The sequence below is a fragment of the Nothobranchius furzeri genome, chromosome 17, assembly GCF_043380555.1.
Source record: "Nothobranchius furzeri strain GRZ-AD chromosome 17, NfurGRZ-RIMD1, whole genome shotgun sequence".
NCBI classification, from domain to species: domain Eukaryota; kingdom Metazoa; phylum Chordata; class Actinopteri; order Cyprinodontiformes; family Nothobranchiidae; genus Nothobranchius; species Nothobranchius furzeri.
Genome location: NC_091757.1, coordinates 57,290,771 through 57,318,480, shown reverse-complemented (window position 1 = coordinate 57,318,480; position 27,710 = coordinate 57,290,771). Strand labels below are relative to the sequence as shown.

The 27,710-nt window shown below is 40.9% G+C and overlaps 2 protein-coding genes across 3 annotated transcripts; one reads left to right on the top strand and one right to left on the bottom strand.

Moving 5' to 3' along the window:
• Positions 1–1,223: 1,223 nt before the first annotated feature.
• On the bottom strand, positions 1,224–6,916 carry cenatac (centrosomal AT-AC splicing factor). Of its 2 annotated transcripts, none has more exons than XM_070546241.1 (11): positions 6,655–6,916; positions 6,157–6,347; positions 5,921–6,019; positions 5,774–5,840; positions 5,421–5,483; positions 4,897–4,964; positions 4,702–4,816; positions 4,593–4,623; positions 2,094–2,195; positions 1,783–1,915; positions 1,224–1,559 (listed from the first exon to the last, which is right to left on the bottom strand). In XM_070546241.1, the coding sequence occupies exons 1-11, from the start codon at positions 6,769–6,771 to the stop codon at positions 1,448–1,450; spliced, it is 1,098 nt and encodes a 365-aa protein (XP_070402342.1). In that variant the 5' UTR covers positions 6,772–6,916; the 3' UTR covers positions 1,224–1,447. The 2 variants fall into 2 exon arrangements, with proteins under 2 accessions (XP_070402342.1, XP_015828701.3); XM_015973215.3 differs by having other exon boundaries at positions 6,157–6,323.
• Positions 6,917–7,308: 392 nt separating this feature from the next.
• On the top strand, positions 7,309–23,531 carry LOC107394349 (zinc finger protein 721). The gene is given in 5 exon segments (XM_054731161.2): positions 7,309–7,586; positions 8,312–9,121; positions 11,864–12,714; positions 14,580–14,874; positions 21,048–23,531. Coding segments are annotated over 5 exon segments (4,485 nt in total). The 5' UTR covers positions 7,309–7,414; the 3' UTR covers positions 23,405–23,531.
• Positions 23,532–27,710: the final 4,179 nt, after the last annotated feature.

The window sequence follows — 27,710 nt, the reverse complement described above, 5'->3', positions numbered from 1 at the left end:
ATTTCAACCTTTCCAATGTTAATCAGCTGCTCCCGATTGTAAACCAGCCTGTTGCCATGGTTACGCATCATAACAAATGCTCAAAAAGTGAAAAAATTGCAGTAAAAATCCTCCAAGCTTCACAGCACCAGAAACAGAAAAGTAAAGTGTCAAAAAATACAGTTTTTCTTGAGAAACTAGAAGAAAAAATGTCCAAAAAAGGCAAAACTTACATATAGTCAACAGAGCTACTCCAACATGCAGCCGCCCAGAGCAGCCAAGTAAAAATCAGGACTTAAGTTAGGGTTAGGATTGTAATAATTAAAGGCAAAATGGTACAAATTAATTAAGCATGCTTGATGATCACCAACCGTTTACAAAGACTTCTGCCAGACTGGATCAAATATTTAAAGAGCAAGTCACCCCCAAATCTACCTTTTTTCTTCTGATAAACTATATTAATGCGTGTCTAATCGTGATGCAGACATGTAGTTAATAGTTTAGCACTTTAGTTAAACTTTTTATTTTCTGCCTAAAACTGTCAGTGTTGTGCCGTTGTCAGGTAAAAACTCTGCACTGCATTTGAATTTAAATCTGCCATCGCTATTGGCTAAGAGGTACCCTATATGATGTCACAATGCAGGTGTGAGCCTGTGTATATTTGTTAGCGGCTCCACCCTCTCGGTCTGCTAGGCAACAGCATTTGTTGCATTTTTCAAACAGGAAGTGGGAGTGGAGTAATACTCTGGTAGGGAGTGACTTGCTCTTTAATTATTTTTACCCCATTAGCCTTTTAATGTCAAATGAAAACACACAAGAGTGCATTTTTACACAACTGACACGCTTGTGTCTTAGAAACCAACTTCCTTTGCACTTGTTTTGTAAATAATAAAATTCTTGAAAACTTGAAGATGTGTGAGTTGGCAGCTTTACCTGTAACTTTCTGCAGCGTAATCTAAAAAAGAAAACGTGAGTCTATTATTTGTGTGTGCAGTCTAAAGCAAAGTAAAACAGACACACATACAGCTGATTTTGTTTACGTTGCATTTTCCCAGCAAACTGATCAAGTTGAACAAGCTTGTTGATCTCAGCAGAGTCTTGAGCTGGCTGGAGTGTTTGCGCCCTCTGCTGGTCATTTTCTAAAATGACTCAAAGAGGTCAAACCAACTGGGTTGTTTGCAGAAACTACAAACGGACAAATTAGTGACCAATAAACAGACTGCACACACTTTGTTACAGTGAAGTTTGTTTAAATAAAATTTTAATGTTCCTCGTGTACATTAAAATGTTCAGTAGTGAGTGTTTATTACAAATCCTACTCAACATATGCATCATAAACACATTCCTTCATATGAATAGCAGAAGGGTGTCTTGCTTGCCTGGACTGAGTAATCCCAATGAGTAATAAAGTATAAGACCTAAATCAGCGTATGCATAATTTCACTCCTGAGTTAAAGAACGTCACATTTTATACACCAGAACTCGACAGCTGTTCAGTCATTTTTGCCTTCTTTGAGCTCTCTGTGCCATGCTGCTTCTTCTGTTTCCGCTTTTGCCGCTCTTCTTGTCTGAACTGATGCCTGTTGAGAGACAGACGAACACGTGACCGGTCCTTTCTGCCAGCCGTGTGCACGCAGCATCTTTTTAAAACAACGCTGCAGCCATTAGTGCACTAAAACAAGATGCTGCAGACACACAGGAGCTAAACTGTAACAGCTAACACAAATATAGCCCGACAGCAACCTTGTATTGTGGTTTTATTTTCCACACAAAAACTAAAATGCATTTATTCTGTGAACTCACCTGGACTGCCAGCGCCTCCCACTGTTCCACACCCTTCCAAAGGAGGGAAGCCAGTTGGCGTCGGTGTGTGAGCTGTGATCGAAGTTGGCTCCTACTCGGTTTGGAGGAAGTTTCTTCAGCTTCTCTTGCTCCTCTGGAAAATGACACGACACCCTTAATGAAACTGGAAAAGCTGCTGTGTGACAGAGTAACTCAGGGTAAAATCAGATGACTCTTAGATAGCATCCTTTTGAATGTGTGCGCATTTGTAAGACAAATTCCCCCTTTATGACAAAAATACAACACGACCAGTAAAGCTTTCAGATTCTTACTCTGCTTGAGGAAGTCCTGGAGTGACGGACCAATCTCCTTCTGTGGAGCAGCTCCTGAAGTCCCTTCTAGAGGATCGTCTTGGAGCCAAGGAGGAACGGCGCCTAAAACAGAGAGGGGGTGGACAAGACTTCCCCTTAACGTACAGAAACTTGAACTAATTCTGAAATATTATCCATGTTTGTAATAATGTGGAAATGCTGATGTCACAATAAAGCAGTAAGACTTTAAAAGCATCCGACTTTACTTCAACCAGGGACGGAAGCAGCTATTGTCAGAACAGAACCAGTGATAGACGATGAATCGGGCCGATATTCCTATTTAGTAGAGCCGATTAAAAGCCTGGTGCTGCTGCAGAATTTCATTTATATTCATGTGTCTGAAAAGCACATGCTTAATAAATGCTCTAAACGTTTATAGTCAGCTAACGTTTCTGTTTATTTACCTGACCTGCACATTTAAGACTTGGTCAGTTTCTTCCTTTTTTTGATTCACTTCTGTTAAATGTTTGATTTTAATACTGAGGACTGCAGGAAATAACAATCCAACAGCTGGTGACAGTGAGTCGCAGCGGACGGCTGCTCATACTGAAGAGGTTTCCGCCTGTTAGCGGGAAGTTTTCCTCTCCACTGTCGCTACATGATTGCTTAGTTTGGAGATTGCTATAAAGACACAGTCAGCTGGGTTTCCTTACATAAGAAACGTTTAACTAACTGAACTGAACTCAGTTGGAACGTCTTATTTTTCTTATTTTGTGAAGCGCCCTGAGATGACTCACCGTGATTTGGCGCTATGTAAATAAACTGAAGTGGTTAAATTCAGGGTTCAAAATCTGATTCAGGTTCATAAAAGTTGTTTTATTGACATTTTAGGATGCAAATAGATATCAGCCATCAGCTGACCGTGACCTTTACATACTCACATCAGTCTGCAACAGAAAAACCCACATCGGTCCATCTCAGCTAAACTCGTACCTTAGAAAACTTTATTAAGAACACAGTCTGAAGCACCCCCTAGCGTCTGTTGAAACTCTCCTCCTCGCCGTGCGTTAATCTTTTAAACACCTTCAACTAACTACATCTCCTCGGCCTTCAGGAGCAGTTAATCACTAAATCAAACAAATGGGCTGCGTTCAAGATTTAAAACAAACAGGAGTCGTGTGCTGGAAGCAGACTCCAGCGCTGGCGTGTCAGCTCTACTTATTAAAACTAACAGGCACTGGTCCGGATACTCTGAAGTTGCAAGTGCAGTATTCTGGCCACAGAGGGCGGTGGGGGTCCTGTGAAGGGTTATTTTAGCACATAATGACTCAAGAAAATGATTGAAAAATATGTACAAGATGCCTTTAAAGAGCAAGTCACCCCCAAATCAACTTTTTTTTCCTGATAAACTACATAAACGCGTGTCTAATCGTGCTGCAGACTCGTGTAGTCAATAGTTTAGCACTTTCCGGAACTGCGCTGCTCTGGGTGGCTGCATGTTGGAAAACTGTATTTTTTGACACTTTACTTTTCTGTTTCTGGTGCTGTGAAGCTTGGAGGATTTTTACTGCTATTTTTTCACTTTTTGAGCATTTGTTATGATGCGTAACCATGGTAACAAGCTGGTTTACAATCGGTAGCAGCTGATTAACATTGGAAAGGTTGAAATAATACCTCAACTGAAGCCACAAATCCCACATGAGCTAAAACGCAAGAAGCGTGGGTGCAGAGCGGGAGCACAACGGAGACAGAGAAAGAAGAAATTCAAACCATCTCTCCCATCGATCATAATGGGCAATGATAAATCAGGTGCTGGTCAGCATCAGAAGCAGGGACCTGAAAAGGCTCAACAGCCTAATAAAAAAGGCTGCTTCTGTTCTGGGGACGACTGTGGAACCGCTGGAGGAGATCATGCAAAGAAGGATTCTCCAGAGAATCAGGAACATGATGGACAACCCTGAGCATTCTCTTCACAAGACTGTCCGACAACGGAAGAGTGTCTTCAGTCAGAGGCTTCTTCAGTTTGGCTGCAACACTGACCGCTACTGGAGATCCTTCCTGCCAACAGCCATTGTAATATACAACACCTCTTTGATGACTTGATTATTATTATTATCCTGAGTTACTACAGCAATCAGTTTCCCTCTGGGATTAATGAAGTATTTTTGAATTGAATTTATTGCATTTTAGTTCAAATTTAGATTTTCTGCCTAAAACTGTCAGTGTTGAGCCGTTGTCAGGTAAAAACTCTGCACTGCGTTTGAATTTAAATCTGCCATCGCTATTGGCTAAGAGGTACCCTAGAATGTTAGCTGGTACCATATGATGTCACAATGTTGTTGTGAGCCTGTGTGTGTGTGTATTTGTTAGCGGCTCCGCCCTCTCGGTCTGCTAGGCAACAGCATTTGTTGCATTTTTCAAACAGGAAGTGGGAGTGGAGTAATACTCTGGTAGGGGGTGACTTGCTCTTTAAGGTTTTCTTACTGTCCCAGCATCTCATTAGCTCCAAAACTCACACACCTGTATGAACATTCCCACTGGTTGATGAATCCTGCAACAGCAAAAACTACAGATTATATTCATGTATAAATAAAATTAATTAACAGACCATGAAGCTCTCTTAGCAAACCTGATAACCTATAAACGTCAGGCCTTGTCCTGCCGCGGTCTGGGTCACCTCAGACATGGAATCAGCAAAGGCGTTCCCCATCTGCTGGCCCCACCCTCGACTCTGTAACTGAGAGCTGGTTCGCACGCAAAATGATCAACACATAAAATTATGAACTCAAAATGAGTCAAATGTTGCGGAGTGCCACAGCGTTACCTGACAGGAACCTCTGCAGACAGCCTGCTGCTGTTAGGTCCATTAGACAACTCCGGCTCTTCTTTACGCTGATATGGATTCAGGAAAAGCCAACAGGGGTTCACAGAGGAAATCTAACATCTAATTTACTTCAGATTTCTTCACAACTCTTTAGAGTTAATGTCAACATTTACCTTCAGCTCTTTAAATTAAACTACGGCTTGGTTTTGAATGAGAAAATGTTGAATTTGACCTTTTTGACAGTAAGAGTTGAATTCACGAAGCTGTTGTGCGATTCCAGAAAAAAATGTGTTATAAAAATGTGACTTTAAAACAAAACTTTTGAAGAACATTGTTCACACTCGTGTGTGGCCGGTGATGTCTGCTTCTAGCTTCAATTCCATCAAAATTTTGCAAAAATATAAATTATTGAAGATTAAAGGTGTCAATGATAATTTAGGAGAATTATGAGATTTTTCATCGTACAATACAAACAGTCAAGGTCACAGTGTTGGATACTGCCACTGAATCCCTGGAAAACAAACCTCTAAAAGAGTCTGCATGACCTCCTGACGATGTTTCTCCTGGGCCCTGATAAATTTAGCTTCCTGCAGCCACAAAGACATACGAAATAAAGAAATTATTAAATATAATTTTTTTGGAAGTCCTTATTTAATCTTCACATCTATTCAGTCTTGACTCGTGTAACTATGTTAAACGGTACATCCGGTAATGCACAAAGGTGTTGAAATTATGCCTAAATTGAACCAAAACTTTAACTCAGCTTATGATAAAACCTAAGATAATTTATCACATAGCAACAAATACATATGATTTAGAACAAGGATGCTGATTAAGAACATATAATTAATACATTATTAGTAAAATTTTCCAATACCTGTTTAATATATTCATCCTCCTTCTCCACAAATGTCTCCAAAACCTCTGATACTTCAGCTTTAAATCTAGAAACAAATCAACAAGGACAACGTTTTGTTAAAAAAAAAAAACATAATAAAATAAACATTTGTGTCACTAGCTGTACCTTTCAGCTTCCTCCGCTGTGAAAAGGACTTTGTCTTTCAACTTTGGGTCTGCTTTATTGTCCCACCAGAACTTGTGAGTTTTATTCTTATGCTCTGGTCTGAAGTTAAAACACATAAACGTTTTATATTCCTCCATAACGGTAATCTATGCCTGTTTGAAAGGGTGTTAATAATAAACATAATTGCTTTCACATGAGTAAAACATTTTTTGTGAATAAAATAATACAAAACATACGTGGCCATGTGCTCTATTACGCCTCCATACAGTACAGTCATGTTGTCATCTGTAACGTTTCTCTCTATTTCCACCTCACAGCAGTAGCACCAGATCTTCTGCTTGTGCTGGGTGCAATCAAACTTTTCTACTTGAGGCTTTTTGAGTGTTCGACGAGCTTCTTTCACCTGAGAAACAGAACAACCACAAATCTACTAAAAGCTTAATTCCTGGGAAATGCTACTTTTTCAGTTAGTTACAACAAGCTGGAAAGGTCTGACGGACCTACACACTGATCAGTGAAACACAAGAAATCAGAAGACAAAATATAATCGGAAACGTAAAATAAAACACAAATGTACATAAACAATAACAAATGTTTGCTAATTTTTGAGTAAAAAATACAAAATCTACTCCTGCTAGCTAGCATTAGCATAGCGACGTTCAGCAATTTCTATTTTTATTTGCAAGAATAAAATATAGGAAATTATAACAATGCTGGGTTTCTAGTCTTCTCACCTTTTCAGTAAATTTGAGGAGAACGACTCTAAGTCTGCTTTGGTGACTTTTTCCGAAAACATGTTTTTTCCCGGAGAATGTCGTTTGTTTACAAATGGCGCAGTAATGTGCACCCATTTAGACACCAGGAAATATTCTAACGATAAGAAAAAACCTCATAACAAAAAATAACACAGATTATTTAAAATGTAGTTGTTTTCCTGATAAATCAAAAATGTATTTCTTTTTCTTTTTCTTGTTCTTTGGGGGTTTCTTCTTCTCTCATTTATTTCAGGTTTTAGCTGTGTTTGCGACACCTACTGGATACGTGGAGTATGGTCGCGTGTCGTTTAAATCTTTTACATTTACACTTTTAAACTTTTCACCAAATAGGTAACAACTGTGGTTGAAACCTCAGATAGTAAAAAATAAAAATAAACCATCCACATCTTCTTACGCAGGTGTTGTATAATAAAACAGTTAAAATCATAATCCTTGTTAGGTGAAATAATGTGAAATCCAAGACGTTTTTACCATCACATTTAGTATATTTAATTTTATTAGCTTTTCTCCAGCTAAATTATTTACAGGTATTGTAAATAATTACAGGTAAAAGGAAATTTAAAAAAAATCCTTCTTAGCGGAACTATAAACGTGACTTATTCTGTCGGATTTTTTCAGTGTGACGCACAGCGGAAGTAAACAATAAAAAAGCGGATAGACATCTCTCTATTAAACCCATTAAACCACAGAAGAACATATCATTAGGGACAGAATAACAATGTCTTCGGTTCAGTGTGTGAGACAGTTTGTCAACGAGCGACTGGCCGCAGCGGCAGAAGAGATAGTTCATGTTTTTGAACAAACTATCGCCGATTATGAGAAAGAAATCACCCGTCAGCGCAGGCTGCTCGCCATCGTCTGGAAACCTCAAGTAAAGTTACAAAGGGCAGGTTTGTAAGGCCTAATTTGCCTTTAAATACGGAAGCGTGTGGTTATACCTCATATTTACCACCAATCGTTTAACATGTAACATATTTACAGATGTATTTTACTAGCATCTGGATAGTGCTAAAATAGAAAGTCCCCAAAATCCCAGTTGCAATGAGCCGAATCAGAAAGGATACGATAATAGTTCTATGGTCTAAACAAAACATGTTCATGATGTTCTTTGTACAAAAGTCACTCATAAAGCAATCTCAGCAGTTTTTTTACATTTTCAGTACCTTCCAGAATGAGCTGATTTAGGGCTCTGCCTCTTTAAGAACTGGCCACGCCCACCAACACCTCACCCAGGCTGCTATAAACGGATAAGTTCCAATAACCAGGAGGGGCTCAGAGTAGAGTTGCAGAGCACACGAGATGTTGTATTCCCCATTTGTGACATCACAGATGGGGACTTTTTGAAGCAGCTTGATTTTAGGTGCACAATTCCTAAAACTAAACACTGACACTTGATTTTTTTTTCATGTTAGCAGTCTTTTTAGAGGGGGTAGAGACTCATAGCAGCTCAAAATGTTGCAAAATGTGAGTTTTGCATAAAATGCCCCTTTAAATTTTGGGTTTGCAGCACAACATTTGAAAATCAAGGCTTGGAATGAGTTAACAGCTTTAATATTTTCATCTTTGTTACATTTGTTTGTTATATTTGCTTAATTTGTATTACTTTTCCCTTCAGAGATCCCGCAACATTTCATTGAGTTAAAAGATATTCAGACAGAGCTGAGGCTCAATAAACTGGACTCAGAGCTGGAAGAAATTCACTCGAAACCTGTGCAACTCTGCAGCCGTCCGGAGAATGATCAGTTTGCACTTAAAGAAGAAACCAAAACTCTTCTGCTGGCAGGTGGTGATAAAGGGGACAACATTGTGGATAAAATTGACTCCTTGAATCCTGATGGATTTCATAAGGCAGTAGATGAGGAGCGTGGGGCATCTGCTAAAAGTAGAAGTAAACCAGAACAAAACTCCAGTAATCAGCTGAATTCTAAGTGCTCTTATTTAGCTGAGAGCCAAGATGCCAAAGAAGGAAAGCAAGAAGGCTCATTATCAGCTAGACAAGCAGAAGCAAAGCTGCAGAAGAGACACTGCAAAGTGAACGAAGAACATAAAACTTTTGTGTTAAGGTCTCCCATTTATACTCGCTCTGGGAAAAAGTGTGAGTTTGTATGTGACACCTGTGGAAAAGCGTTCCCGTATAAGTGCAAACTGATCCGACACCAGTGGATCCACACGGGAATCAAGCCTTACATTTGTCACATCTGTGGCAAACGATTCAACCAAACATCAATCCTGAAAGTTCATCAGAGAATCCACACAGGCGAAAGGCCGTATTCCTGCGATGAATGCGGGAAAAGATTCAACCAGAAATCCATTCTGAATGTTCACAAGAAGATCCACTCAATGGAGAGGCCCTATTGCTGCAACACCTGTGGGAGAAGATTCAATCTGAAATCTAAACTGGACTCCCACGTCATCTGGCATTCAGGTGAGAGGGCATTGCTATTAGCCAACATATGCAAGTGAGAAGAGATTTAGGGAAAACAGATTCAAACGAATATTGCACATATGTAGAGTTAATGTCAATCTCCAAACTTGTATTTGATTTATTAACAGTAATAGAAAGAGGAATACCATTGATTCAGTTTAGTTCATTTATTTTATATTGCACAAATAACAGTGATCTTCAATTCATTTAAAGAAGAAATTTACAGTGAAATAATCACAAAAAGTCTCAAATCATGTTGGAAGGAAGGTTATACTGGAGCAGATGTCTTTCTCAGCCGGCTGGAGGGATGTCGTTTTCCCATTGCTTGGTTCTTTTCTAAACACGGTGTAGTCAAGATTTGGTTTTACCTTTTAAGCTGACAAGTTTTGGCTAACGCTGTAGCCTTCCTCAGAGCACCGCCCATGTTGATGGCATCACTTCCTTTTCCGTTTATCTGCGGGCAGCAGAGGACGATGTCGCCCTCTACTGCTCGCACCCTCCTCGCAGATGATAATGTCCCATGCGCGATCCGATGTGTAAACACCATCATCTGTGTTCACGGTCCTGGGCCCAAATCTCCTTATTTCCGCTGCCCACAGATAGACGGAGAAGGAACATCGGCGGTGCTCTGAGGAAGGCTACAGCGTTAGCCGAAACTTGTCAGCTTAAAAGGTAAAAACAAATCGTTACTACGCCGTGTTTGGACAAGAACCAAGCAGTGGAATTTTACAGATCACAGAACAAACGTCCAAAAAGAGCTCGTCAGTTTTTCCTTATAAAAAAGCCAAAGAGGGATGTGATTACTGTTTACAATCAGTGAGTTTGGGAGGTTGCTGTGTCTGCGTGGAGCTAATGCTGCGGTCCGTGCATTTCTAATCCTAACAACTCAATATTACAGTGAAATCTATGTGTGAAGTGCGTCATAGCATTTTACTTCCTTTAGTGAGTCGTTCAGAACTATAACGGCAAGCTAACAGCAAGATGGCAACCAATCATCCTGTAGAATTATTACCGTAATAAGTGTAATGAGTACTCCCTAGCACCCTAGAGTGCTAACACCAGATATGACAATGTGTTTATCTACTTATCGTTTTCTGCGTGTCACTCATCTTCATTTGTCATATAGAATCTTCTGGTGCTGATCCGTAACTGACAACAATCGTGAACCTCACAGAATGGCAGTGAGAAAGTGTTTTTATTGTTTACAAAAATGGACTGCAGTCACCTAATTTGACCACAGGCTGTCATTCTTACATATTGCACCTTTAAATTTGGTCATATTCAGTTTTATTCTATACTATCAGATTAAAAAACTTGATTCTTTCTGGAGCAAGTCCCTAGGAGATGCAATTTTTATCACTTCCGCATGAAAGTTTAAAGTTAAAGTCCCATTAGTTGTCACACACACGTCAATGTGTGTGACATTTGTTCTCCACATTTGACCCATCACCTGGGGGAGCAGTGAGCTGCAACTGTGGCTGTGCTCGGCAACTGTTTGGTGGTTTAACCCCAAATCCAACCCCTTAATGATGAGTGTCAAGCAGGGAGGCATTACGTCCCATTTTTTTCAAAGTCTTTGGTATGACCCGACCAGGATTTAAACTCCGATCTCCCAGTCTCAGGGCGGACACTCATACCTCTAGGCCAATGAGCTGGTATTGGCTTCAATTTTGGCATCTCCTTGGGTTAACTCGTGTTGATTGGTTGGTAGGAAAGGACTTCAGCAGATGTTGCAAAAACAACCGGCATTTGTAAAGTTGGAAGAGTTGCTGGTGAAGCAAATACAAAGAAATGAAGCAGTGTTCACCTACTGATTACTGATCCCTAAGCTCCCAACACAGAGGAATGCAGTAGAAATCCCCCACTAGGGCAGCACAACATTAGGAAAACCTGCGATATGTGATAACAGCGATTAATATTGCGATGACGATATTACTTGCGATAAATAAAAACTTCACTCAGGAACAAAAATAATCAAAAATTTAAAAAATGACTAAGAAATCATAAAAATGAGAAAAGCTAAAGATGTGTGGAAAGGGAAAAAGAAAATGAACGAGAAAAGGCGATCAGTGGATCCCGGGAAAAGTAGAATCAGCAGAAAGAGCAGAACAAAGCTAACTCAGGTGTTTGCTAACCATCAAAATTAAGTACCGTCTGCCTCGGGGGCGGGCCTCTGACCTATGAGAACACACCCGATTGGCCAAATGGGTGAAGATCTCTATTTGAGTTGTTAAAGAAACACCATGCTTCCGTTTGACAGAACGCGTCATGTGCAGCAAACATCTGAGCCGACCGTTCATTGCCATATTTATCTGTTCTTTGCGATATGCATATTGTGCATGCTGATATCGTGATAACGATTTATTTGCGATGTATTATGCAACCCCCCACAATGACGTAATTCACAGGGCTTTGGTGTCTCACTGGGCTGTCACAAGCAGCGTTTCGCGTGGTCATTGAACGCCACATTTTACATCACACAGCTGGTCTCCCGGTCCTCCGAATGGATTAAATTACACCGATCAATGACATCAATCACCGCCAAAGCACTCGCGATATGCTGACGTCTTATCAAAGTCCAGCAAGGGCTGGATTTGTACGACAGGACCAAGCTATCGTCTTTCCTAGTTTCTGTTCGACTGATCAGTTATTTTCTGATCTGCTCAATAATTGCCTAAAATATTTTTTAAACCCGTTTAAATGTATTTCCTCATTTCAGCAACCTTTTTCTTTTCCCTACAGACATCTCACTGCCACATTTAGTTAAAGAGGAGGATTTCCTCATCGAACGGCAGGTCTTTAACTACGAGGAAAACTCCAGTTTACACCAAAATGACTTCATAGAAGTTAAAGAAGAACAGGACGAGTTTTGCACCAGCCAGGACAAAGAGCTGCTTGTACTGAAGCAGGAGACGGAAGCTTTTATGGTGACAAGTCCGTTCGACAGAGGCCATTCCAGCACAGCTCAGAGCAGAAATCCAGCTGAATCTCAGAGCGCAGCACAGGAAGAGTCCTTAAACATGGTGGCACAATACCAAGGTGGCAAACAACCAGAGAAGAGACACCACCGAAGCACCAATGTTTATAATCCTGCCATGTTTAAGAACCACTTCACTGCTTATATGCATAAAAAATGTGAGTATAAATGTGACACTTGTGGGAAAGTGTTCCAGTTCAAGTCCAGATTGATGAGGCACTTCAGGATCCACACAGGAGTCAGGCCGTTTTGTTGCCACATCTGCGGGAAGAGGTTCAATCAGAAATCCATCCTGCAGGTTCACCAGCGCATCCACACGGGCGAGAGGCCGTTTTCTTGCGACATCTGCAGCAAAAGTTTCAATCAGAAATCCATCCTGAACGTCCACAAAAGGATCCACACGGGAGAGAGGCCATTTTCCTGCCAAGTCTGTGGTAAACGTTTCAATCAGAAGTCCATACTGGACGTCCACATCAGGACGCACACAGGAGAGAGACCGTATCCCTGCAAGGTCTGTGGAAAGTGTCTCCGGAGTCAGTCTAGCCTGTTTGTCCACATGAAGACGCACTCGGAGGAGAAGGACGATTCTGGAGAAATGTGGGAAAGTTATCCAACCTAAATCTGCACTGGATAACATCTTGCCAGCCTGTCCGGATGTAAGGATCCTAACAGAACAGACGCTTCAGAACCCGTCGGAAAAACTAAAGAACGCTGTTTGCGGCGCAGCTGTGATGTCGTCCGGACATTTCCTGGAAAAGATGAGAACGAAAGACTCAGATGATTACTCCAAGAAGCATCTTATTTAATGATTACTCCAAGAAGCATCTTATTTATGTCAAAGCGGTGACGCTAGCATCAGAATATCGGTGTGCATGTGAACCGTGTCTTGATCGTGTTTGATTGTGTTTGTGAGGAGAGAAGTGAACCAAGGGTGCGTGCTGATGCTGCTTTCTGTTTTCAGACTAGTTAGTTGATTTTTTTGTTTAGATCGAAGCCTCGATGTATCTCAAAGGAAGTTTTTTCTGTAGGTAGTTGTCTGCCTTTTTCACTGCACTGTGCTGAATGTATGTGTGTAGGGCACAAACGTGATGTATTGTGTGTGATCCAGAAGCTTATGAACGTATGAAAATGTATCTAGTTCTTGTCTTCTATTAACAGAACCAGTGTGATGTAGATACTGGTAGACCTGGATGTGCATGTGATGTTAAAGTGCACTTATATAATCTTTGTGTAATGTAGGTTGTATTTACATAGATATGCATTTATTTCTGTTCATAATCAATGCTGTATTTGTTTTTCCACTCAGCGTGCTAAAAGTTCCTTAAAAGGCAACCAGACCGACTAAAGTTAAATATTGTGCACAAAAAGAGCCGGATTGTGTTAACTCAGCTGTAGAAAAAAAGCTGAATTTTCTTTTCAGTTTGGTCTTTGAACTTGCTCACAGCTCAGACATACTGGGGAAAAGGAAAACAAGATGATCACATTAAGGGATTGTGCAACTCTCCGTCCGAGACGTAACATTAGATCATAACTAACGGTAAAAATGCAAAACGTCCACAGAAGAATGGCTGAACAAGAGTGAACAAGTGTGTTTTCTGTTGAGAGTTGGGACTGACCACACATCTTAGGAAAATGGGTGCAAGGATGTAAAGGAGAGTAGACTAAAAAGACCTTAACGGACTGAAAAGGTCGCAGATGTTGGAACTGAATGAAGCTTCACAAGTTGTTTTTTTGCATCCTGCTTATGTCCTTGTTTTGTTTTTCTTTCTAATTAAATCCATTGCTCTAAAACTGGGTCTAATGGGGATTATTTTAGAAATATTAGTATTATAGTAGTGTAGTATTTGTAGTATTTTAGTAATTTCTTACATACGCACGCAAACACCTCCTTAAAATCCATTTGAACTGCAAACCCCTTCATCAAAATGGTGATTGTGCAATGTGTGTTTTTGTGTATTTTTATATTGTTTATTTTATTTTTTTGTTTCATTTTCCATAGTTTTTATACATTTTTATAATATTTTGAAATATATTTATTTTTGTATTTTATTTATTTAATTTTTGTTTATTTTTATTTTTTAAAGACATACAATTAAAGTACATGTTCTTTTTTCCTTTTAACACACACACACACACACACACACACACACACACACACTAGTTATACAAAGGAGTTATTTAAAATTAAGAGGGAAAATGTCAAATTAGAGTACGACCTCATAAAGTTTTTTTTTAAATAAAATAATATGTTGGAGAATTATTTTTGGGGTTAATATTTAACCAAGAGGTCAAAATTAAAGTAAAACGTTGTTGAATGGGTTTTAATTGTTAAACCATTTTCCAAAGTAAAGAATTAGTTCTTAAAAATAAATACCGCTGCCATTACTGACACAGCATTAAGTGTTTTATAGCAATTTAAAATCGAGCAAAAATGAATCTTGAACGCAGAGAATCAGCTGTCGTGCCCGGTCTGGCCGGTAGGTGGCAGTCCAAGCCAAGTTAGCCAACAGACTACAAACATGGCGGTCTCGTGCGGAAGCAAAGACGAGAAGTGCGAAACTGGTCAAAGGTTTGTTTCTCGTTTCATGTCGGGTTAAAACCAACATGTATCCGGTTCAAGGTATGCGCAAATTCGTTTGTGATCGACTGACTGCGGCTGCTCGAGAAATTCTGGGAGCGTTTGAAACGAGAGTCGAAGATTACGAGGCAGAGATCGCTCGTCAGCGCAGACTGTTGGACCAGGTGTTCAACCCTGAGATAAAGTTACAACGCACAGGTGAGTCCTCCTAACTAACGGGGTTGAGGTCACGTTAACCGGTTGACTTGCACGTTCCAGCTCCGCGCGGGTGGCGGCTGCACCACTTTGACAGGTGTCACGTGTGTTTGCGTTTGAACGGAGAAGGAGAAGAAATTTAGTTTATCACGTCATGATGGAGATGCACCTGATAAAGGTCTACATCTCCCCTCACAAATGCCTTTTTTTCCCCACCGTTTGTAAAATTTAATGGAGAATCAACGTAGCTCGAAAGCGGAAGTTGTTCCTTTTTTTATTTATTTTTTATTTAGACATTTGAATAACAAACATACATGATGGTATTGTAGAATATAGAAAGAGTATACAAATTCCACAGCTTGTAATAACAAGTTATGTATACAGCTACAAGTACTTAAACAAAAAGGTATACTTTAGGAGAAAACAAACAAATTAACTGGAAATAAATATATATATATATATATATAAATGCTCAAGGTATAAATAAACATGTCAGTCAAGTGAAATTATGCATTCGGCACAGCTCTTGTGTTTTACACACTTTGGAGTTAGTACTGTTTAGTTCTCCGGATAATTGGAAAACGGCTTAAAAGCAAATATGTTCTGACGCTGTTGAGAGAATTTTGTACAATGTATGTGAAATTTTGCAAAAATGATCAGAAGATTAATAATATATTTTTTCCAGGAATTATTTTATCGAGAGGCCAAATAGAATGTGTTGAAATTTCAGTTTACATGAGGGATCAATTTTGGTGCTTACAAAATTATTTAGATCAATCCAAAATACATGTGTATACGTGCATTCCCAAAACAAATGACATATGTTTCCTCTGCATTGCTGCAAAAAGTACAAAGAGTATCAATATTTTTCTTAAGTTTAACCAGATATGTCTTTACCGGATAACATCTATGGATCAACTTAAAAGTAACCTCTCTTATTAGTAATAATAAATGTTCTAGATAGAATCCAAGTGTTTTTCCAGTCTATATCATTGTAAATATTGTTCTAGTAAAATACAGCTGCAGGTTTGGAAACAATATCTCTTTGAATGATTTGTCTAATACATTGATTTGTGGCTTTATCACTCACTAAAGGACAGATGTTACAGATGAATATGCTACCGGGATTTAGTTCTGGATGATACAGTTTCTACCCTTAGGAGCAGACACCAATAACCTTCCCACTCCATCTGGTATTGCATCGAAAACTACATCATATTCTCTTGGAGTGACAGGAAAATTATAAACAAACAAAAATTCCTTATAAGAAAATAATTGACCATCATCATTCAGTAATTGACTCACAAGTAAAATATTTTTATCAACCCATTTCTGAATATATAATGATTAGTTCTTAAATTTAATATCCTGATTGTTCCAAATGAGATATTTACGGGGAGAAAAGTTGTGAGAGTATATCATTAACCAAGATGATGAGAGTTGACTATGAAAGTTGGAGAGTTTAATCGGTAATTTTGAGATATTGTAATTGTCGCGAACGTGTACTTTTATTGGTTCCATTAGAACAGGGGTGGGCAATCCCAGTCCTCGAGGGCCGCTGTCCAGCAGGTTTTACTTGTTTCTCTGCTTAAACACACCTGGTTTGAATCTACTAGTGATTAACAGGCTGCTGCAGAGCCTGATGAGCTGCTGAACAGGTGATTCATCCTGGAATCAGGTGTGTTGGGGCAGGTAAACAACTAATGGGCCATTCCCATCTGTACCGGGTCGGCCCGGGCCGGGTAGCGTAGGTTGTTTACATATCTGGGTGGCCTGGTGTTTTTCCGGGCCAACCAAGGCTCATTCTCAGCCCTCTTCTGGAGGGGGTCTGCTTCAGGCCGACCAGGGCCAACACACCCACTGCTGACAGCAACTTCACACCTTCCATTAGAGCAAGCCTCTGATTGGTGGGTAGAATCAGCCCACATGGGCTTAAGGCAAGGATGTGTGGAATCAACCGGGCCAGGCTGGGGTCGACTGGGGCTACCCGGCCCGGGCCGACCCGATACAGATGGGAATGGCCTATAAAACCTGCTGGATAGCGGCCCTCGAGGACCAGGATTGCCCACCCCTGCGTTAGAACCTTAGAATACGCTGCGTTTTCAGGGAGGTTGAGGCCGCAGGTGAGTTTTATCGTACTGACCCTGGTTTGGACTCCCTAATTTAGAACTCGTTTTCTAGTTTAAGGTGAAATGAAAATTGACGTACTTGTTCTTCTGTGATAACACACTTCCCTTTTAACTCTCCCGTTATTTAGTGGTTTTAAATACTAGGGCGGAAGTTTAATACTGGAGGCCATCCAGGCATCTATTATTTGGGTCCTATCAGGATTAATTTGCGCCTCTGTCAGCAATGTGGGCGGTGGTAGCTAGAAAATGATTCCTGTTAGTTGATCAGGCTAACATGGATTTATCAATTAATCTAATCAATCCACCCTTCGAAATGGTTCCTTCCCACGCTAAACCGAGACTTTTTCACACTTGCAGAACAGAGCCTGTTTGAACCATCGAACCATTATGATCTATAGTCCTTATGGTGTCCCGCTACCGAGGAGGAGGGGAGACTTGCTCCCATTACCTAAGGTATCTTTTCTTAATCTGTCACAGCCTGAAAACAAGTCCTGAAGCACAGGAACAAGTAGTTCAAGGTGGCTTACCTCTCCTTTAGGTCTGGTCGGGGCTCCCAACTCTAAAGGCTAAAAGAGACCTTTAAGAATCGAGAACGAGGATTCTTTTTCCCAAAAATTTATTTCAAAATTAAAAAATACACAAAAGGGTAAAAATAAGATTAACCAATCCCCTTAGGAGGATGCTGTTACTAAAATCTCCCTGAGAATAACTGGTCGACTTGTGTCAACACTAACTGTTACACACTAACACTCACACACACCAACTCTGTCTAAGTCCAAGTCTAAGCTCTGTGTCTCGTCTTCTATCCCACCTCTACTCTCTACCTCTGCTCTGTCTCTCCACTGTCGACTCTCTCTCGAACTCTTCTAACTGCCCTTTATATATCATTCTAGAAACTGCCAAGCAAAACATTTTCCATAGTGAAGCAATATCTCAACTAATCATGAGACAGCCTAAACAATGTGATCTTTTGCCAGTTACATACATCCTTTTATCACAAGACAGCCAAACCCATATGATGTCCTATTTGTAAGCTGGTCTCCGTCTCCACCCAAAGTCCAGAACTTTCCACAGAGGACTTTTCATTTCCTGAGATGTTTCTTCAGTTGGCCTTCATCGGTACCACCTCTTCTGCTTCCTGTTCAGTTGGACCAGTCCGCCTTATCTTCTGCATCATTCTACTCGCACCAGCTAGCTCGAGCTTATCTCTGCTCACCTTCTGACCTCCTCCATTGTTTTTGACATGCGAGAGCTTGCAACATAATTGCATCTTAGCAGAAAGTGCAATCCTCCAAATGAGTTAAAGATATGGTTGGCAATAACGTTCCAAATTGAACTGGGATTTTTTAAAAAGAGTTTGATCCATTTGATTTTAAAAGACGCATTTAAGGAGGTGAAATCTAAAGAATTTAGACCACCAGAACACGACTTGTTTATCATTACATTTTTTAATATAATGTATTCTCTTTTTCCAAATCAAGTTAAATAATATTTTATCAATTTTTGTGCATAGTTCTTTCGAAACATCAAGTGCCATAGCTGCATAAATAAGTCGGGAGAGGCCTTCAGCTTTGCTACGAAGGATCTTCCAGTAATGGATAAATCTCTTTGAAGCCAAAGATTAAATTTATGTTGTATTGCAGTTATAAGAGGGTCAAAGGAAGTTGTAGATCCGTGATGAAACAAGTTTTCTTGAGCACTAAGCAGCAGTGCGAATCACACCAGGCTCCATTTTGAAATGTAGTTTTTAATGATTTTGCTGCTTCTATTCATTCATGACTGTAGAGCCCTCTCACGTGACACAGCGTTGGGATGAATGTGCTTTATGACAATAAAGATTTTAATTCCTTAGAGATAATCAGGTCTTAATATATCAATGCAGTGCCTTTACTTTATTACTTAGATGACTTAATATGACGTATAAAATCACTATTGAGCGATCTCACCAGCTTTATCCTCGACACTTTCAGAATGAGCCGTTTCAGGGCGCTGTCCCTTTAAGGACCAACTTCACTCTTTTTGACACATTTGCGATGGTCTAAAATGTGTTTTCTCTGTGGGGGGGGGGGGGGGGGGGGAAGATCTGGTGCTCCTGTTTCAGGAGGTAGAAATTAGAGCTGCATACAGAAGGATCTGGAGTCCATTTCCTGATATTCGGACATCTTGCCTCTGATTGGCTAACAGCAACACGACTCTGCCACTGACTCAGTTTGCTTTGCAGCATTGATGTTTTATCTCCACAAATAACACAAGCCAGGAGGAGTTCTGCTGTGTGGTGGAGTTGCTAATGCTAATGATTAGCTTCTACTAGCAGAGCTGCACTCTGCTCTCTCCCAGACGCTAAACCAACAACAGCTTTCCTGTCACAAGCCAAAGAATGAGTCCATGAATGCTAATTTAAAGAGTGACATCATAGATCTGTGTTGCTGTTTCTGACTCAAACGTTTCCCTATCGATTTTCTTTTGGCTCCTAATGCAGGAAGTAGAGGTAGAAGGTTACTTTCATGTTTAGCCTGCATGTGAAACTAAGGCCTTGAGTATATACTTGTTGTTTAACGACGCATATTCAAAATGGCTCCTTTGCATAGCTTTGATCTGAAGCATCATTTGTGCATGCAATGATTCGTTAGTTACATCTTACATTACCATAAAAGGTGAGATTCCATAGAAAATATGAAATATCAATCTGATGGATCTTTGAATATTACTTTAATCAGAAGATTGGAACTTTTTATTGCAGGGATTAGATAACACTTTGTATTAACCCAGAGACAAGAGAGAGAGAGCAAGACTACTTTTAAAGTTTAAGAAGATTTATTTCTAAACAAATTAAACAAGGCTGACTAACTCTAAACACTCTGTGTGATGAATGGATCTAGGTGTGAATGAGGCAAGATGGTGGTGTAATGTGGAATGTTATCAGAACTCTCGTTTCCGGAGAAGCCTTAGTTCTGTGTGGGAGCGAATGGTTTGCTCTAAACTACAGTCGGAGTTTCAAAAACCACATTCAGATGCTATCTTGCCGCTCTACATACCCTTGACGGAGACCTCCGTTGTAGATCCAGAATGTCAGGTCCTCGGACCCCCTTTGGTACCGGAGCCGATGAAACAGCGTCCGGTACGACAGACTAGTCTTGGAATGCCTCCAGGTAAGCAACAGGTGTTTGACAGCGTCGGCGGGACCCTGAAGGGTCCGTGAGTTCAGCTGTACTCTGAACCGCGTTGCATTCAGGTGCAACTCGCAACAGGTTTTATTATCCAGCTTGTCAAGGGTCTTTGTGGTTAAAAAGTTACGAGTGGCCGGCTCGAAACTCTAGAACGTTTGAACTGAGTTAAGGGTGACGTGGGAGTTAGTTTTATAATCCAGATGTTTTGATTTATGGTCGAATCAGAATGTGACAACAAACTAAACACCGCACAGATCACGCCACGCGTCAGAAAGGAAAGCTCTGATTGGAGAGACAAAAGGAATGTGTCATGTGGTTTTAACATGACTTGTGATAGGAGTGTCTAGTGCTTCTGTACCAAGTTAATTCTTATACAAAACTACTGATTACAGTATTATAATTCATGTAATTAACATGGTCATTTCACAGATTGATTGAACATTAGGCTTCACATGATTATTTGGACTAACAAAGTTATTTGATTATTATTTAAAGAAAAAGAGTTCTTGGTCTTCTTTCTTGTGCTGTAGGGGGTGGGGTGGGGCAACTAGCTAGTGAACACAGTTTAGATGCAGAGGCATCAAAGGCCTTGAACAATATCTCAAGGAGATTAGTTCTTCATGAGGAGAGAGGTGAGGTGACCTTTAGGTGGAAAACAGTCCCTTCATGACGCTACATGCACATCCTCAGAAATGAATGCGACGCATTTGAAAGCTGCTAAATACGAGTGGCCAGTAGGTGGAGAAGACAAAACGAGCCAGACACACTCACTACGGTCACTCCGCCTCTTAAAACAAGCAAGCAATTATTATTTACATTCATTAGCTAATGGATAACAGATCAGACACCTTCATATTTTCATCTTTGTTTCTCTCTCTAGAAATCCTTGTCAGTGACCAGATTTGCCAGAACCTGCACAGGAACAGCGAGGCCGGGTCGAGACCTGTGCCAGACATCGCAAAGATTAAAGATGAACTGGAGGAAGTGTGCATCAGCGGGGAACAGCAGCAGGAAACCAGCGCCAAGTTGACTTCAGTTTGTGATCCAAGTGTCTCCAGTCCTCAGCCTCGACCTTTGGACCAAGAACAACAGAGTCCATCCACCAGAGATCTACCATCCAACACTTCAAATAAAGATGGAAAACCAGGATCTAACAAAGAGACCTCCACAACGTCGGTGGCTCACAGTGAGCAACCTGGAAACTCTTGTGAAACTGAAACTCAGCAGCATGTAACTGATGATGAGGAAGATGCAACAGCTACATGTGATGATGGGAACAAGAAGAGCTCGGCAGTGAGTCAGGAGGTACGTGTGTCTGTTCCTAAAGAACCTGATGAAGTAAATACAGAAAACACAGCCTCACACCAGCGTAGGGAGCAGTTTTCAGATGGTGATGGCTCACCAGCCAGCGTTAAAGAGCTAAAGCAGTGGAAGGAAAGTTATTTAGTAACTCGGACTGAGAAGGTATCAGCCACAGCTGATGAGCAAGAGCAAAACACGATGCAGACAAGATATGATGACACCACAGCCAGTGTTAATGGAAATGAGAAGACTCAAAATGAAAGATTGTCTTCATCTGGAAGTGTTCCAGCGTCCCCGGTTCAAGGGGACGTTGGTATGGATGGTAGACCAGCCTCCACAGAAATGGAGCCGACTTCAAACTGGGAAAATGAAGAATGGATCTGTAGGAGTTTAGAGCACACTCTAAATGAGAAAAGGAGCGATTTAGAAGTATTGTCAACCCTGTGGACTGAGCTAACGTGTAAGGAGAGAAGTCAAAGCCAAGATCCGACTTTAACCGAACAGGAAGAGCAAACGCCGCACCACAGAATCACATCAGTTACTTCAGAACAAACACCAAGCAAGGAGAGCAACGAAGCAAAAACCGAGCTTAAATCTAAAAAGACAGATAACTACATGAAGGTGTCGGATAGAAAATCTGAAATGACGAAAAATAAGTCAGAAGATAGAAAAACATCAAGTTCAAGGAAAGAAACGCTCAAAAAACGGGGTCATTATCGCAGACCAGAGGCAAACCAACCAAATAACGAAGGTCCAGATGAGTCGAGTGGAAAACTGGAAGAGGACAAAGATGGTTTGAGTTTAAAATCATCACAAGACGAGCAGAAGGATGGAGCTGCAGCTTCAACTGGAGACCATGAGATGACACCGAAAGATTTCAGAGAGAAAACAGCCAAAAGCAAGGAGACCGGGCCTCTTGGTAGATGTTCTGGTGGGAAAAAGGCATCCAGGAGTTCTAAACCCAAAAATGAATTGATTAATTGTAGCTCCGACTCAAAGAAAAGCAAAGAAACAACTTCAAAAAGGAAACCTAGTGAAAGGAACAAGCAGGCTGCATCACGTAAGAGACTCAACGAGAGTCAAAGCTCAGATTCGGCTCAGAAGAAACATAAAGATGGAAATTCCTCAACTAGAAATGAAGCAAAGGAGCAAAACCACAGAAGCAACGCAGCAGTAAAAGAACACACAGAGCCGTCGCCTGATAGGGCCCATGAGGAGTCATCCGGCGAGGAGAAGAGGGAAAATCCTTTCAAGTGTGACACGTGTGCTAAAGTGATGTCAAATTTTAATAACTATAAATTCCACATGAAATCTCACACGGTTGAGAAGACTTTCAAGTGTGGAACCTGTGGGAAGATGTTCAGGGAGAGCTGGGACCTGAATAAGCATTTGGTGATCCACTCCGTCGAGAAACCGTACAAATGCGACATCTGCGGGAACGGGTTCACCCGGCGCTACAACCTGGACCTGCACGCTCGGATCCACACGGGCGAGAAGCCCTACGTGTGCAGCACCTGTGGGAAAAGCTTCAGCTCGTGTGTGAACATGAAGAAGCACACGAGGGTTCACACCGGGGAGAAGCCCTACACCTGCAAGGACTGCGGCAAAGAGTTTGCAGATTCCTCCACTTTCAAGAACCACCTGCGAGTGCACACGGGGGAAAAGCCCTTCAAGTGCACCTTCTGCAAGAGGCAGTTTGCTACCAGGACGACGTTGAAACGACACACCTGAACACACACGGGCGAGAAGCCGTACAAGTGCACCGTGTGCGACAAAATGTTCGGTTACAGAACAGACTTGAAGGGTCACATGAGGATGCACACCGGGGAAAAGCCGTATAAGTGCGGCACGTGTGGGGATCGGTTCTCCAACTGGTCCAAACTCAACAAACATAAACGCGTTCACGCAAGTGAACCACAGAGCTTCACAGAATAACACCCGTGTTTGTCCTAATCAGATCAAAGATTCTGCATGTAAACATGTCAATCGGAATGTTCTTGTGACCTGGAGGATTGGATACTTAGATCCTAAACCGTAGGTTATAACCCTTAGTGAAACATAGCAGAGGCTTGTTCACAAGTTAACATTTTTATTCACAAGACACATCACCAACACGGATGAGATTTACTGAAAACCAGGTCGGGATGAAAGAGGTGGACTAAAACTCTAAACGCGAGAGGAGGGAGGAGCGACGACCATGCTGGCCCTGGGACTACACACACAACGCCAGCCAACTACTATTTAAAAGCACGAGGCCGCTGTAGGGAACCGACACAAAAGACAATAACATAAAGGAAAACACCCGTGCTCCCTTTAACTAAAGCTCATACACACGCCCCCAGAAGTGAGTAAACCCCCCCCCGACAAACCCCTACAGCGGATACCCTAAAGGAAGCTAACTACCATCCCAGAGACAGCAATGCCATCACTGCTAACCATCAGTCTCACGAGAACGTTTTCCTTCCCTCCCCCTCTACCGAAGATGACTAAAAATGGAACCGGAAATGAATAAAAGTTTGATGACAGAACTGGAAAACAGTAGCAGGCTAAGATCTCATCGGCCTTCCGCTTGCCAACGTAGATTCCTGGTTTTGTTCACCCCTCAGTCCTGCTCACGCACTTAGCTGCACCCACGTCTCCACCCAAAGCGAAGCATTCGGCTTTGTTTCGGCTAGACCCCAGCTGCCCTAATTATAGCGGCCCTCTAATGACACACCTGGCCTCTCCTACATCAGCGGCATGACACACACGACCAGACCCGGTTACATTCTGATCCGATTTGGCCTGATCGGAATGAAATTTCAATCCGTTTGAGAGAGGTGGTTTTGTTACGTCCCCGACAGGTGTCCCCGACAGGTGTCCCCGACAGGTGTCCCCGACAGGTGTCCCCGACAGGTGTTGTTAAAAAGTGAAGGATGGGGGTAACATAAGGATGGGGGTAACATAAGACTGGACAGTGGGTATTAAAAGGGGTTTATTGTAACAAAAAGGTTCTAAAAACAAGCAAACAGAACTCTAAAAGGTTAACATCACAACAAATTATCAACTATAAAAACACCTGGTTAGAACTTTGTTAAAAGCTTAACCGAACAGAAGGTGTTGTAAAACCCCGAAGTTGATAAAAGTTCTAAAACAATTTACTGACTAAAACACCTGGTAAAAACTTACTTTAAAAAGCTTTGCCACAACGAAGGTGTTTAAAACCGAGGTCAGTCAAATTGCCACAAACAAAGTTGACCTTAGAACCAAACTGCAAAAAAAGATCCCATTGGATCATCCAAAAACTTCTCACTAAGAGTTAAAAACCAAACCAAAGTTTAAAACTCATCCACAGGAATCTAAACGAAAGGGGTTGAAACCGAACCAAGAACCAGGAGGACAGCAGAACCCCTGCACTGCTGCCTCCCAGACTGCTGAAGGCACCGCCCTTATGCAGGTGTTTGCTCATCAGGAAGATTCAGCTCAGCTGTGCTCCTCAGCAGCCCGGGAGAGAGGAGGAGGAGGAGGGGCGGTGTCAGGCTGTTTCACCAGAGCTGGGTGATCCTGGCTCCTGCTCCTCCCTGGCCAGACTGGCAACCGGAACACCGATCATCATTCCAAGTGACGTGCACGTACACAGTCATTCGTGCAACAGCTAGCGGGCCTCTCCATCCTCATTTAGACGGCCTGACTTAAATAAATGACGGGCTAATTAACAAGCGCCGGCTTTTAAATTTGATGGAAAGCCATCCCTGTTCCTGTAATCTCTAATCCAGAACTTGCATTTCATGAACCTAACCCGCGGACCAGCTGATCAGGAGGCAGAGACGAGGATAACCCTCCCTTATTTTAATATTGTCAACAATAAAATGCAGCAAAGCACAAATCTGCAGTTATTCACTGAAGAAAACTTAGTTTTTATGAGCAAAATAAAAACATTACAAAGCAGGAAGAATAGTTTTTTTTTTAAATGTTTTTACATTTTTCATTTCGTTTCATGATGTTTGTTTACATTTTGTTTTCCGGGAAGGAAAACTCTGCACATGCCCAACTTATTTAATCTGACTGAATAATTGGTGCCTATAAACTCTTCAGGTAGTGTGCATGTAAACAGAGATTCAGGAGTTCCAATCAACCAAGATTTGAATCGGATTGGGGAAATTTTGCGTGCGTAAACGTTGCTAATGTGTATCTGTGATGATGTCTTTGTAACCTCTAACCGTAAAAGTTGGGTCTAGAGTACACAGGTTCCCAAAAATGTTTATGTAACTCATCCATTTAGCTTGAAATTAGGAATGCTTAGGGGTGTATCCTTATGATTGACAGGTATGTTAGCGCTGGCGCTAGCTTCTTGTTTGGTCCATGGAAGGCCTCAGCCTCGGCTTCATGTTAAAAGTGTTACACCCGAGAAAGCAGAGGGCAGCAGAGTCGCTCAGCCGCGGTTTTCTGGATAAAAGCCCTTCTGGGCTTCCATTCAACACGCAGTTACGCGTTTATTTGGACTCGGTTGTTTTGTTTGCTTTTTTTTTATTTTTTTTTGCACAAAAGGTTTTTAAGAGCTGGTTTTTGAATGTTTTTCACAGATGAGATTTAGGTCTGTGGAGTTTGAATCCACTTTACTTGAAAAAGCAGAAAATACATCAGGAAACCATCGGCGTTGTTCTAAATGTCAATAAAACGATGATTAATACGTTACAATCTTTGCTTTTTTAGTATAATAGTTAAAAGTTTTAGCTTGAAATATTTGACAATCGTGTTAAAAATATTCAAAAATTTATCAAAAAGTATTTCAACAACTGAAGGATGTAATTAAAGTTGAATAAAATATTATTTTTCAGAAAAAAATGTTGAAGTATTTCGAATAATTGGCTTTTTACAGTTGATGGTAAGTTTTACCATCTGGAATGTTTTGATCATTCTCCTTTTGAAAGTGCAGACGTTGGGTTAAGTTAGGAAAAGTCCAGCTGTGTTTTATCTCATCAGGAAAAAAAAACAGTGTTTTACTCGTTGAAGAAGTCGTGTTTCAGTTTTTTTCTTGTTTCAAAATAGAAACTTAACCGAGCCGTGGATGAAGCTTATGAAGGTGTCAAAAGGTGTTAAAGTATTTAAACTCCATTATTTTAAGAGATTATTACAATTCAGTTGAATTTCCTTTATATTGTGTGCATATTTATTATTGGGCCACAAACCCGTATAATCATTTAAAATAGTCATGCTTTTGCATCAGTCTGCTCCATTTAATCATCTGCCTGCTTTAAAGCCTCTAAAAAAGTTTGTGACCACACATTTTGTTTAGTTTGAAAAATGCTTTTTTTCTTATTCCCATTTCCTGTAAGCTTTTTATTTTCCAAAATAAAAAAAAAAACAAATGATAAGATAATGAAGGCATGCTGATACTGTTTTGTAATTTTTCTTCAGACATGTTTGTTGATTTTGTGTTTAGATAAAAAGTTTGAGACGTCTCAAAGGAAGGCCGTACTGTAATTGTTGGCCCTTTTCATTGTGCTGTGCTGAATTACATTCGGACTGTCCTTTTTTAAAAATACCATTAAATAAATCCATTAACACACACACACACACACACACACACACACACACACACACACACACACACACACACACACACACACACACACACACACCTTTAAAGTGTATTTACATGGTAGTCCTACTATTTTAAGACCCCCATTAATTTTAGGTGGTATAATTTATTTTGAAGGAATCTACAGGAAGTGACCGTCTTGTTTTAGCATTATGAGCCCTGCCTGTAGTAATAGTTTTGGTCCAGCAGAGGGCGGAAAAATCCTTAACCTGCAAGGACAAAGGATTGAGTTATCATGTTTCCACCCAAGTGGCCTGGATAATACATGTGAATCCCTCACAGACAGAATAAGTGGTCATCAGTCAAACCAAATGTCAGATTACAAGTAAAGAAATGAAAAGTCAAGTTTATTTTTTATTGTTTATTCTTTGTCTAAATAAACTTTTACAAGACTTTCTTAGTGGAAACACTTCCTCTAAATTCTTCCAGACTGTTTAGTTGCCTTGAAAGGATGGGGGCTTTGCACCCTCTGTGCGCACATCACTTCCTTGTTTCGAGTGAGGATGGTACGCCATTTCCTGGGAGCACCATCACAACTCACCACCAAGTGCTCCTGGCAGGAGGGAGGCTGTTCTGGTGGTGAGCTCTGACCGCGCTCCCAGCCAGCCAATGACACGACAGCAACAAGTCGGTTGACGCTGTGAGGAAGACTGAAATAAA

Excerpts from the sequence above, each read along its gene's own strand:
- cenatac (XM_070546241.1), bottom strand. The coding sequence starts at position 6,771 with ATGGGTGCACATTACTGCGCCATTTGTAAACAAACGACATTCTCCGGG. Across the intron at positions 6,348-6,654 it reads TCCTCAAATTTACTGAAAAG|ATTTGTGGTTGTTCTGTTTC; the intron begins GTGAGAAGACTA and ends AGCTTTTAGTAG. Across the intron at positions 5,484-5,773 it reads AGGATGAATATATTAAACAG|GAAGCTAAATTTATCAGGGC; the intron begins GTATTGGAAAAT and ends TTGTGGCTGCAG.